General features: G+C 40.4%; 1 protein-coding gene across 7 annotated transcripts in view; it reads left to right on the forward strand.

Moving 5' to 3' along the window:
- The window catches only part of FILIP1 (filamin A interacting protein 1), a 116,095-nt gene that overhangs the window by 46,895 nt on the left and 56,496 nt on the right, over positions 1 to 12,704 (forward strand). For all 7 annotated transcript variants that reach the window (XM_009333144.1, XM_009333142.1, XM_009333140.1 and 4 more), the window contains one exon: positions 2,366 to 2,644. In XM_009333144.1, coding sequence (XP_009331419.1) covers positions 2,372 to 2,644 — 273 coding nt within the window. In that variant the 5' untranslated portion in view covers positions 2,366 to 2,371. The remainder of the gene's footprint in view (positions 1 to 2,365; positions 2,645 to 12,704) is intronic.

The raw sequence follows: 12,704 nt of genomic DNA on the forward strand, positions 1-12,704 counted from the left end.
AAACTACCAAAATTCAAGGCTAATGTGAGCAAGAGATTTATAACACTGGCCTGAGTCAAGTAAGTAGCAAGCCGTAGCAGGCCCAGTGTAACATTAGCCAAGCTGATTAGTCAATGTATTTTAGGTTTTGCCCCATCACTAGTGAACTGCTGCTCTGAGATCCTTATCAGAAAAGTGTGTGATGTTAGCGATGTTGAGAAGCATCTGTTTGACTAATGAACAAGCTGCAAACTAAATCCAGAGATTAATTTAAGTGAGAGGAAGGATTTGGAAGCAGTGGAATATTATAAATTAGATCTATTGATATAAAAACTGGGCAAGTTTCAGACATACAGACCCTTCTTCAGCTTTCTTCAGTCTGTTTGTTCAAGTTGTAGTTGATCTAAAGCAAAATATTTCTCTGTGCAGATCTTGCTTTCTAGTATTCTTAGACTATCTTCAGTAAATGGGATTTAAGTAAAAAATTAAGGTACCAGAAAATATGATCATATACAAAAGTAAGTTGGAGTAAGGCAACATAAACTCCTTATGGTTTCCCTTGTCTGTTATACAAGCAATTTCAAGTAGAATGAAGACTATGTAATTTTTAGGAGACCAACTTACTTTTAACATCTGAGTTTGGCCTTGAACCAAGCCTAAATTCACTATTGCCTTTGTATTGTGTATGACAAATGTCTTGATTACAACTAACAATCAAGGTCTTCCACAGTTAAACACTGAAAGTAATTGCAACGACCTACTTCAACATAACATAGGGAGGTGACAGGATAGCAAGGTGACAGGATAGTAATATGGGTCCATATATAAACATGTCTGAGTATCCTATGCACATCTGTTTAATAATGATAAGTAATGAAATACACACTGATGAACCCATCTTGTCTTCTGTGTCATTGCTAGTCAGTGACACAGGACCAGACCTTACAGGGTAAATGGGATTTTAAGGGCTAGCAACCACCCTGGCCAATCTGCAGGGTCAAGGGGGAAGAAAGGAGAGAGATGTTCATAGGATAAGACAACAGACGGGCAGATTAGCTAATTTTAGTTGAATGTGTTGTGTGGATGACAATTTGAAAAGGGCTGATGGGTAAGAAGGAGAACAACTGTGGAAAGATTTGAAGATAAGGACAAGTGGTTTAATTTGATATTGCTGAATGGCATTTAGCAGAGGGAATCAGAGAAGACTGTTGTTTGATGAGGATGATACACAGGAAGGATGGTTTTCACAGCTATGTTTTGTGTGACACCAAGGCTATGTTACTTGTAAACTAAACAGTCCCAGGGCCCCCATTCTGTCCCTGGGGTCAAATAGCACAATCCAGCCGTGCACATACTACTAAACTCTCTTCTCTTCCAGAACAGCATGGCTGCATCTGGACTTAGCTTGGGTTTATTCCTGAATAGTGCCCAGGAACTGGTTGGGAGAGTGGTAGTTTGCCTGGACCAGAAGTGTGCCAAAGAGTGTGCTAAAATTTAACAATACAGTAGGTCAAGTGCCAGACCTCAGGAACATTTGCTGTCACTGTTTAATTTCCTAGGGTAGACACAGTCTAAGAGTGTAGTGTAGGTGCTTAAGAGGGCAGAGATGTGAGCATTCAATAACCATGACCTGACATTTTGGAGAAGCCCTGAATCTTCTGGAAGGACTGCATTGATCTTGCCATTTACCTCTTAGCCGTTTCGTGCCCTCTCTGTTCTTTTTTCAAACTTCTTTTCAACTTTCCTTTGTGGCATTTATTGTCTAATAATCTTTAGTTTAAGATGGAGTTTACCACTTGATTTAGTCTGCATTCCCCATTTTCTTGGTTACCTGGAATAAAACCATTGCTTCACTCAGGGAAACTATAGAGTGGCCTTTGTTTGTCATGCATTGTCACTCCACTCTCATAGAGAATTTATACTCAAGGAATATGCTTTTCTAAAATTTAATTACATTCCTGTCTCTCAAGTAAACCTCATATTAAAATAATATCTACTTAACAACCTGCTTTGTTTTGTAGTGATGAATTGTGAATGATCAAAATGTTGACTGAAGGAAAGAGAATGTTGGAAAATGTTCTTTATCATTTTCCTGCATCACCTTTAAGTTCCGTACATTTAAACACACATCAGCATCTTGGCATGCTGAAAAAGATGGTTACCCTTGCTTTAGGACTCTGTTAAATTCATAATTAATGCCCTGGATTCACTGTCTGCCACACACAGAGTTGTTGAAATGGTTGAGCTTTCTACCGCCGTCTCTTGAGCATGACAGTATTTTTCAGTTTTTAGAAGATTGTTGTTCTTCCAAAAGGCAGTATTTCCACTGTGGCTTTTTGTAAGTAATTTTGTTTATAAATGCATCTTTATGTTTGTTTCTTTCTAGGTAGGGATGAGATCCCGAAACCAAGGTGGAGAAAGCTCATCTAATGGGCACTTCTCCAGTTCCAAGCCTGTCATCAGCCATGCAGAGAATGAAAAACTTCAGGAGGATGCCAAGAAAAAGAACAAACCTCATCGGAAGGAAGATGAGGTCATGGTTTCAGCAACTGTCAAACGGCACTCAAAATCACCTGGACCTACTGAACGAAAGAACAAGAAGTCCATAGAGCTTTCTAAAGAGGACTTGATAAAACTCCTCAGTATAATGGAAGGAGAACTGCAGGTAAATTAAACACCTTTTTTACTATATTTTCTATGTATCTATTTATTTTTAGGTTGTCCAAGATGCACAGGGCTCAACTGACAGAGACATGCAAATTTAAGGCAAAGGACCATAAGGAGAGAGCAGTGGTAGTTGGTGTTTAACAGGAAAGTCATAGTTTTAAGTACTGCTTTATTTGCCACCTCTATCTGCAGCTACCAAAGCAAGAGAAATTATAAACACCTGTCAGAACTGACAAAGAAAGGAGGATCTGAAGGCCTTGAACACTTAAAAAGAGGCAGAAAACAACCACAGGGGAATCGGTTCGGAAAAAGGCAAGCAAATATGATGAGTGTCATTTTAATCTTTAATGCAAATATTCAGGGGACAAATCTGCAAGTCAGTAATACTGAAAAAAGGACCTAAGATGGCCCCTGGACCTTCTGCATATTCAGATGTTGCTCAGGGCTCAGCAAAAGCTCTGCCTGTCCCGCATTGCCTCCAGCACTCTGCACATTCCCTGCCTTGCAAAGGCCCATTAGTTTTATTTCTTGGAGTAGCGCTCACTTGAAAGTTTTCTCGGTTGTCCTGATTTGCATGTTTATTCAGCCCAGTAGTAAGTCCTTGATGGCAGACAGTCAGATTTTGTGCTTAACTCACACCCCCCAAATTTCCATCCAGTTTTGAGGATTCTCTTAATTGCTAGTAAATCACTGAGCTCTCAGGAGTCTCAGACTTCAGGGAAAATGTGATTTCAAAATAAAGAGCTGAAAAACGGTATTATAAAAAGTCAATATGAAGACTTCTGACTTTTCAAAACTTATCCCCTTTTGTGGTAGGACTGCTTGCCAAATTTATGTATTCTTTTATTTGCACTTTAATGATATTTTTCACTGAATCCATGGACAAGCAGAAAATACCTGCCCAACCTGTGTGAAAACATTTTACGTCTCAATGCCTTTATTCTAGTTAACCATCATTATTTAGCATTTCATATAAGGCTTTAGTTTTTTCCCTGAAACCCACATTCATAACATTTCTACTTTAATTTTGGACTTGTTACCATCTTATCTGATTAAAAGAAGCAATTGTATTGGAAGTGATCGGTTAATTTCTTTGGTATGTGAGTCACCTGAGTTGCACCATTACAGGAATGCTGAGATTTCATCTTATTAAGTATCATTCTTTCTGCACACAATTCACCTTCAGTTTGTCAGAAAATACTTTCAAGTTTCAGGAAATATGCATTCAAAGTAAGTAATTTTGTCACAAAGACAGGGAACAGTCATTTTGCAGTGAAAAACTGGGGAAATAAGCAAGAAAATCTCTTGAATGCAATTTTGCAAAGGAAAAAAATTTTATCATTACAGAACAGTATCCATATTTATAGTGCTTCATTTTACTTTATACAAAAACTTGTATACGTCATTTCCTGAAAGATGGAGCTAGCATGCAGCTTCAGTGGTGAATAGAGCCAAACCTCACTAGAAATGTATCATGCTCAAGTCGTTCAGAAAGATTTAACCTGAAGTCACCTTTGTGGTCTGGAAAGGGGAGGCAAAGAAAGTCACTAATGTTTCCTGGGTGGCAATAAATGTGGTCTTTTATTCTTATCTCTGAGTAATTTTTGTGTTCAATAGATGGAAATGTAGCTCTTCACCATAGTCTTTTACTTCGTAGGGGAGTTACACAACCTTTAAAGGACTGCCCATGTTTGCATTATCCCTATGGGGATGGTGGGGATAGCTGCCATCTGCACTGTAATATGGGCTGAAAATCCTCACCAAGATGATACTCCCATTGCCCTGGACAATATTTTTAGGTATATTCATATGTACAGACCCCACAGAGATGTTTAGGCACTGCTAAATCTTCCCGGCATCACGGGGGGATTGTGAGGACAACCACGTCGGTAGCCATAGGGCGTTTCTGTTCTTCTGCTCCCTACTGCCAGGCAGGGAAGAGAATCATTATTCTTTTTAATCCATAGGAGTTTTTAATTTCATTTTAAAAAAGCCCATTTGAGTTAGTTATTTACCTGGTACCTGTGTTGAACCATTACTGAAGTGGGCAAGCTACAGCACTTTGGCTTGAGATGAGAGCCTGGCTTTGATGCTACAAACAAAGATGAGCCAAGGAAGACTCCAGCCAAAGTAAATACTCTGGTATTACCTCCTGGCTGTCACAGTGACCTAATGCACTGAGTCATTTTGTGGCTTTTCATTTTCAGATCTGTTCGGACATCTCTGGTGGCTGGCTGGCATTTTGTCGGACTGACAAATCAGACTGTAGGTTTATTTTGAAGCCATTTCAGTACTGGCAAAGCAAACATTATATAGGCATATGTAAGAAGGTTTTGTTCTGAGAATAACAGCAGGCTGTACCTGTAGGGAGTTCCAATATTTTTTGATGAAAAAATGGGATAAAATACCATGACTGTTTACTCAGCAGCCATGAGCAAGACAGATCTTACGTCTGCACTACTGAACGCAGAGCAGTGTGACACTGCCTTGTAAACCCCAAACAGCGAGCTCAGCCACGGGAAGTAATCTGGTCATGACAACCATGAGGTTAGCAGGGTAAACTGGCAATGTATACATATGCTTCATGTGCTTTGTTTGCTGTTCATATAATCTAACAATATAGCAAACATAGACCCATGCTACATTGCTGTCAATATAACTTTTGAATCCTTACTTTGGGACCTGACCTCCCAGCTCTTCATTTTGAAGGTGAATGTGCCAGTAATGGTGAATGCCAGTGGAGACATGCCCTAGCAACGATGCTTATGTCTTCCTTTTTTTAAATTATAATGACCTCAGGTAGCTTGCCTGTGCTGTAGCTTCTAGGGCCAAGTTTGACTTGGCTTTGCCTGTTGTCAGATTTCCTGGCTTGGCCCTGTGCACTTACCGAATATAGAGGAGGAAAGGTTTTCATAAACGGCTGAGGTCACCATAGCCTAGGCCTTATTTTGTAAGAAAACAAAAGGGGAAAAAAAGTATACAGAAGCTGTGGCAATGAAAATGTATCCCAATATACATGGCAGGAGAGCTCTTAAGGGCAACCTCTCTGAAGGAGAGTGGGAAACAAATGAACTGATGACAGGAATTGATCTTAAAGGCCTTATAGCTCAGTAGAGTGTCTTTTCTCTTGTGAGATCTCACTGCTCATATAAAAAAGCAGTGATTACATGGTCTTTAAACACATATTGAATATACAGGGACAAAAATCCATGAAGGATTTTTCCTATACCTGAAAAAAAATTCTGATTTTTACATACTGCAAAACTGATTTGAAAAGAAAACTTCAAACACCAGTAGAATAAATCGGACCATGAAGGCACAGTATTAATTTCCCTGGTAGTTACAGTGATTTCAGTCAAACCAACATGTGAATATTATTAATTACAGAGCAACACAGGCAGTGTGCATCTTTACACTGATGATATAATCCTGTCTGTGGTTCACAGATTTTTGTCCAACAGCATATGTATTTGTCCTGGCAGGAATATATTCCCCGTACACTTTCTGAGCAGCAGCCATTAATCTCCAGCAGTATCAACACTGATTTTCAACATTTCCTCATTAGGGGCTTGAAAGGAAATGAGAAGCAGTATTCATACATGTTTACCATTGACTCTTCTATTGCATGTTTGGAAAAAGAACCCGCAATAATAAAAGTTCATTTATGAGGACAGCATTCCACTACAAATCATTGGGTTTTTCAAGAAAAATAATTTCTTAGCCAGGTTCTGTGCCTATTGCCAGATGGCAATTTAAGCTTGGGACACACCTTCCTATATTTTATACCAATTCAAATAGAAGCAACTTTTCCACTCGAGGCCTTTATTATAGCCCGTGTTTTACTGTGTTTCTGCAGCGCAGAAATGGCATTCATCCCCTGCAGCTCAACCACCTCAGCTGTTGAGGTCCCTCGCACACTTTAGGGCAGAGGGAAATGCTTCCTGAGAGCCTGGCACTGTGGAGGAGCAAAGCTTTGCTCCTCAGAGCCGGGCAGCAGTGTGGGACGTAAATGAAATATGTGTTAAGGTATCAGCTGTACATTTCTTCGGCTGCAGGTCTGAGGGTGTGGATGGGCAATATGTGAAACGTGATGTCTTGGAGAACAGTATGTATAAAATACAAGTTAGATATAGATTAATCACAAGCCATAATTCCTGAGAAGTCTTCAGACTTCCAAATGGTCTAATGTAACACTGGGTTTGGACTGACTTTGGAAGGGAAACACTGTGTAGCAGATATTTGGAGGTAAACCTATTTGCATAGCATCCTTCCTTCAAGGGGAGAGACCAAATGACTCCACTGTCAAAGAAGCCCTTTCCTTTAATCTGTATTTGTTTAAAACTGCATTTAATGGTTAATTTGAGTGCTCACACAAAGTATCAGAGCAATAGCTCCCTGGGAAGGATGTGTCCCCAGGAAGGATGTCTCCCCTTGCCTGGGGAGCAGCAGCCAATGTACCCCATGGCAAGGTGTGCTCCCCTTATTTCCCTGGTCCTGGCTCGAAGCCAACACTTCTCGTCATGTCCAGTTTGATTTGGTCTCTCTGACGAGGTTGCTAGTGAAAACATCATTCCAGGATTAAAACTGGGGTTAGTAGGTTAATTCCATTTGTGCCACTGATTACCAAACTACAGATTGCACTGGTGGCTTCATCAGCTGCAGGAGGGGTTGTTGTGGGGCAGGTATGGGGGGCTGGTTGCTGATGGTTGAAATAGGGTAGTCATGGGGGGAAGGAGCTCTCTCATCCAACAGAGCCAGGAGAAGCTCACCTACAGGTGGGCTGCAAGACTTTCTTCTTGATCTGGGTGTATCAGGGAAGGGTTAGCAGAGGTGGGTGAGGGCTGTGTATTTTGTTCTGTCTGGTAAGGTCCTTGGGAAACACTTAGATACCAGTGGCTGTACATCCTGCCATAAGGGAAACCCTCTCTCTTAACAAACTCAAATAACAGGTACCCACATCGGTATAGGTGATACACTACCTATTGCATTCTAACATTTTTAAAGGTATTTTGGTATTTTACCATCTGTTTTTCTATCAGAAAACTAAGCTTTGTAAATGTAAAGGGGGAAAGGAAAATTGTTTAGTTTCCATTTTTCTACTTTCTACTTTCCTTCCTTTTTGTAGAGCTGCATATTTTATTAATACATTCTATTCTATAATCATTCTGTTCCATTCTCTTTCCCAAGATCTAACTTTCCCTCTTTCTTCAGCTTTCCTTCCCTTCTCCTTTATTTCTCTAGTTGTGACCTTTTTCCCTATTCTACCTTTTTGTCACTTCCTCATCCCCATACTGCAGATGCATTCACTGACCCATTTTCCTGATAATCCTGGACATAAAAGTCTAGAAGTTCTGCTGGAAATCAAGTCCCAGCAGCTAATCCTTTAGGCAAGCACTTCATTCAAGCTTTGTAATGAATTTATCCAGCTGTGTTTTAAGACTAGGTGGGTTGTTTACCTTGACTACTCCTATTGGAAAATAGTTCCAGAACTGAAAAGCTTTAACGTTTAGCAAATGTATTTCTTTTAATTTCTAGTGCAATTGTAATTATGCATAGTGAAAGCTTTATGAAATTGTGTTATGCACTGATCATGCTTTGAAAAGCCTGCCTCTCTCCGTACTGTTTAATGCCTGATGTGTTTGTAAACAGCAGTCTCGCACTCTCTGAGCCTTTGTTTTGCTGTGCTAGCTGTGCCACATCCTTTTAGTTTCCTCTAGCAAAATAGACTTTCCACGTCTTCCATCACCCCTTGGTCAGTGCCAGTTACACCCTGGGTTCATCTTAACATCTTAGCTGGAACTGCACATGGTGCAGTAGGAAAGAGCTCACTGGTACCTTGTACATTGGGTTTAATAATTCGCTTTCTCTGCTGACATGGCTTCACTTGGCCTTCCCATCACTTGTCAGTCTGATTGATATAAGCAAGAGAGTTTGACTCTGTGGCTGTAGTTGTGATGTTTTTCTCCCTGTCTCTTTTTCCTCTTGCTGCAACGTGCAAACTTTCATGTAAAGCCTTGAACTGCTTTTGTTTCAAACTTGACTTTCCTGAGATGTTGAAACAACATTGTGATAGCCACCAGGTATTGCTTAGTTAAAAACACCATACAAATGCCTATATTATTTCTTCAGTGCCTTTCTTGATACTCTTGCATTAATATTACTAAACATTGAGCTTCCTGAAAGCTTAAGCAAGGGATATGGGATAGATAGGTGGGTGGAAACCAGATGTGTTTCTTTTAGGTAATATTAAAGTCAGAAGAGAAAGTTGGGACACGATGCCTCGGCACAGGAGGAAAGAGTACATAACAGAGTGAAGAGAAGGAGTTTTTAAATGGTCATTAGCAATATCTCACAGTTTGAGAAGCTGAAGAGGAGCCAGAGTGGAAAGAATAGGTAAAGCCAGTGAAAAGTGCATGTAGAGTCGCTTTGCATAAGTGTTTATAACTGCAAAGTCTTGTTAATTGGATGGAAATAGTTTAGGATTTTCTGAGCATATCATACAGATGAAATTCAAATTCCCGAGAGAAAAACCTTGGCATGTACAGAGCTACAGGGAAAAAGAGAAGATAGGGTTGATTTGAGGAGGGAGAGGTGACTTAAGGAGAATGGAATGAAAGGAAAGAGGTTGGGCAATAGAAGAAAAAGAGTGTAAGGAAAGGAGGAAGACAACAGTGGTAAATGGAGCCAAGCTAGAGATGTGGAAAGGGGGCATAGAAAAGGCAAGACAACGAAGAGAAAGATGGTATCCACACTGTAGCAAAATGAGAGCCTAAAAAAATCCCTAAAAATATCTGGCATAAGAATATCAGTACAATGAGTTAAAAAATTCTCTCCCCTCAGACTGACCCCTTGTTTGTTTGTGTTTTCCTGGTGAAGCAGGCTTTTGCAGGACAAAAAAATTAAATTAGGATAGACTTCAGACCACAAATGCTCTCTTCTATTTTCATTGAATAATTTATAACCAGAGATGAATTTTGTCCAGAATACTATGTTTTTTCTGTAGCTTGCAATCATTGCTGTGCAAAGTGCAGGAGATACCATGGGAGGTAAGCAGGGCTTGTCTAGCAAGTCCCAGAATCATGAATTTTGAAATAGAACCCTGCTGTTTTATGAGAGGAAAAAAAAAAAAGGATAAGACAGTATACTGAAATATAGTTAAATTGTGCTATTCAGGCAATTTCCTGCTCCCTCTGAAATTAAGGGCTGAGGTACTATCAACCATAGTAATGATAGCCATCTCTTTGGTTATAAAATTGCTTTAGAATTATATGTTTTTCAAAGTAGTTATCCTCAATAAAATGTCACTGTCACTGGCCAGCTGTAGGCTGAAAACCTCTTTCACAAAGACATTTTAACATCCTTCTCTGTTAATGCCTGAGCTGTACTTAACAGAGCTACATCTATCATCTTATTTAGGCTTGGAAGGTCAGAAGAGAGAGGAATAATTGGCAGGTGTCTCTGATCCATTGAACATCTTGCCTAGAGTGGAGGGAAGAGTATGAGCAGCTTGGGTTTTTTTCAAAACTTCTTGGTCTTCTGTCCAAAACAGGACAGTAAGGACTGCCACTGATCAACTTCTAAGTTTTGGTCTTGTTCCCACTGGGATCAGTGTCTTTAACTGATCCTCCTTTGCAATCTTTTAAAAATAATTTTAACGAACTGATGACATTTGACTCCTTTTTTTTTTTCATTTACTTAATAGAAATTGTATTCTCAGTGCAACAGTAATGAGAAAGCTTGTATCTTTTCTCATATTCTTGAGAGAAGGCTCACTCTGTGGGAAAGGACATGGCCAACCCTTTTGCAATAAATGCTAGATGCATGGACTCCCTGGCTTTAAAATATCTGGGATTCTTGGGAGAGCTTGCAATGAGCAGATGTCTTATATGTCATAACGCTGTCTAATACTCTGAGTCACCAGTTGTTAATTTAACATTGCAGTTGTAGCTGAGTCTGTTTTTATTAACTTTGCTGCCTCAGTTGTGTATTTATTAAGTTTGTGTCTCCTATTTTCCAGCTTAGGATCAGATAAGCTCTTGAGAGCAAAACGGATTATTTTCGATCCAAAATGAGCTTTAATAAAAGCAAATATAAGTCTTTCAGCAGGGCACATGCCCACTCACACATGCCCTTTGGTGAGCACTGGACTTGGGCCACCAAAGCCATGGGGTCCTGTCCTCAGTCTCCCTCCCTCCCACACACCACAGAAGCACTGCCATCAGGCCTTAAAACACCTTCAAACACCTTCTGTTAAGAGTGCTTTATGGTGTACAGCTGCAGGGCAGAGTTGAAGCCCTGTGGAGGGACCACATCACACTGGACGGGACCAAAATTGGGAAAAAACTTGACATCAAGCTGAGTGTTGAACCCATGGGGTGAAATCAGTTGGTCCCAAGAAAGTCACGGTTTGACTGGGACATTCATACAGTTTTATCTGTAAAATTTCTGTTTTGAATCACAGCTATTTTATGCTATGAAAATTTTATAAATTATATATAAATGCTTGGATTTATAAAGTATGTGCACAGGTATTTTTATCTTTTATAGCATTCACCTGCATGTGATTCATGAAATACATGCAAACTGTACTTGGTGTGGGTGTCGGTCTCTTCTCCCAAGTAACAAGCGATAGGACGAGAGGAAATGGCCTCAAGTTGCACCAGGGGAAGTTTAGGTTGGATATTAGGAAAAATTTCTTCACCAAAAGGGTTGTCAAGCATTGGAACAGGCTGCCCAGGGAAGTGGTTGAGTCACCATCCCTGGAGGTATTTAAAAGATGTGTAGATGTGGTGCTTAGGGACATGGTTTAGTGGTGGACTTGGCAGTGCTAGGTTAACAGTTGGACTCGATGATCTTAGAGGTCTTTTCCAACCTAAATGAGTCTATGATTCTATTCTATGATTTTTTATATAATAATTATGAGAACATGGCTATTTGAGAAAGTGTCTTGTTTCTAGGGTTAAAGGCTCCACCTATTGGTTGACTAAAATGAGAGAAATGTAATGTTTTCACATAGAAAATTGCTGGCCCTACTGAACATCCTGTGTCTTGCCACATCTTGATGAAATTGCTGGCTTCAGTGTAGAATTTTGCATGACGTCTAAAATAAAATGAGCTCAGTGACTTATTTCTGAGGGCTGTGCACATGCAGCACCCAAAACGATGCACTGCTGATACACTATGAAGGGAAGTCCTTTCCTAAGACAGGAATGATTAGGATTTTGCAAGCAAAGTCTTTCTTATCCTGGAAATTATTGTTTTTCTTTGCAAAAAAATTAGCATCAATTCTTCCATGCCAGCAAAATGAGTGGAACTGATTAACCCAAGTACAGTTGCATGGTAACTTCCAGGCATTTTCCACCTTCAAGATTAAACAACTCAGAAACAGAAGTATTGATGCGGTCAGCTTCATCATGAAAACCTGTTTCCCCAGTATTGGCTCAGGCAGTCTCACCAGTTCAGGCAAAATGGCATTTTGAAGGGCTTCAGAGTCATTGCTGGGAATGCAATGGGAGGATGGAGAGGGTAGAGGATGTCCAAGTGGGGCTTGGGGAGGGCAAGGGGAAGGACAGATATTGGGGAGGATCAGGGAGATTTCGGAGACAGCAGGAGGCTGTGAGGTCATCGTGAACGTTGCTGGGAGCTCTCGCTCTGCGCCTTTCATTGCCCGCTCTCTCTAAGTTACTTCACTCTAGGAGTTCGCACCACTTCCCTCGTTCCCTCTGACAACTCCTCTGTTCAAATAATTGGCTATGCTGCTAAGTGCTCGCTGTAATGCAGTCCTACTGTTCTTGCCCATTCATCAGTCATCAGTAACTTGAATGCACATCCGTGTAGCACAGAGCACTGAAAAACAGCTTGTTGAAGCCAACAAAATGCTTGGACATGAGAAAGTTGTGTATACAGTTTATTACACATGTATACACACTTACGTCTGTTGGTATCCCGCTCTGACTTATGCTCGCATCTCCGCAGAGGAGGCAGAAGGATTTCCTCTGAGCTTCATCATCCTGACGGCTACAGCCCTGCTGGCACCAGCTTGTCTCTCTCTCCGTCCC

The sequence above is a fragment of the Pygoscelis adeliae genome, unplaced genomic scaffold (genome assembly GCF_000699105.1).
Source record: "Pygoscelis adeliae isolate BGI_AS28 unplaced genomic scaffold, ASM69910v1 Scaffold57, whole genome shotgun sequence".
NCBI lineage: Eukaryota > Metazoa > Chordata > Aves > Sphenisciformes > Spheniscidae > Pygoscelis > Pygoscelis adeliae.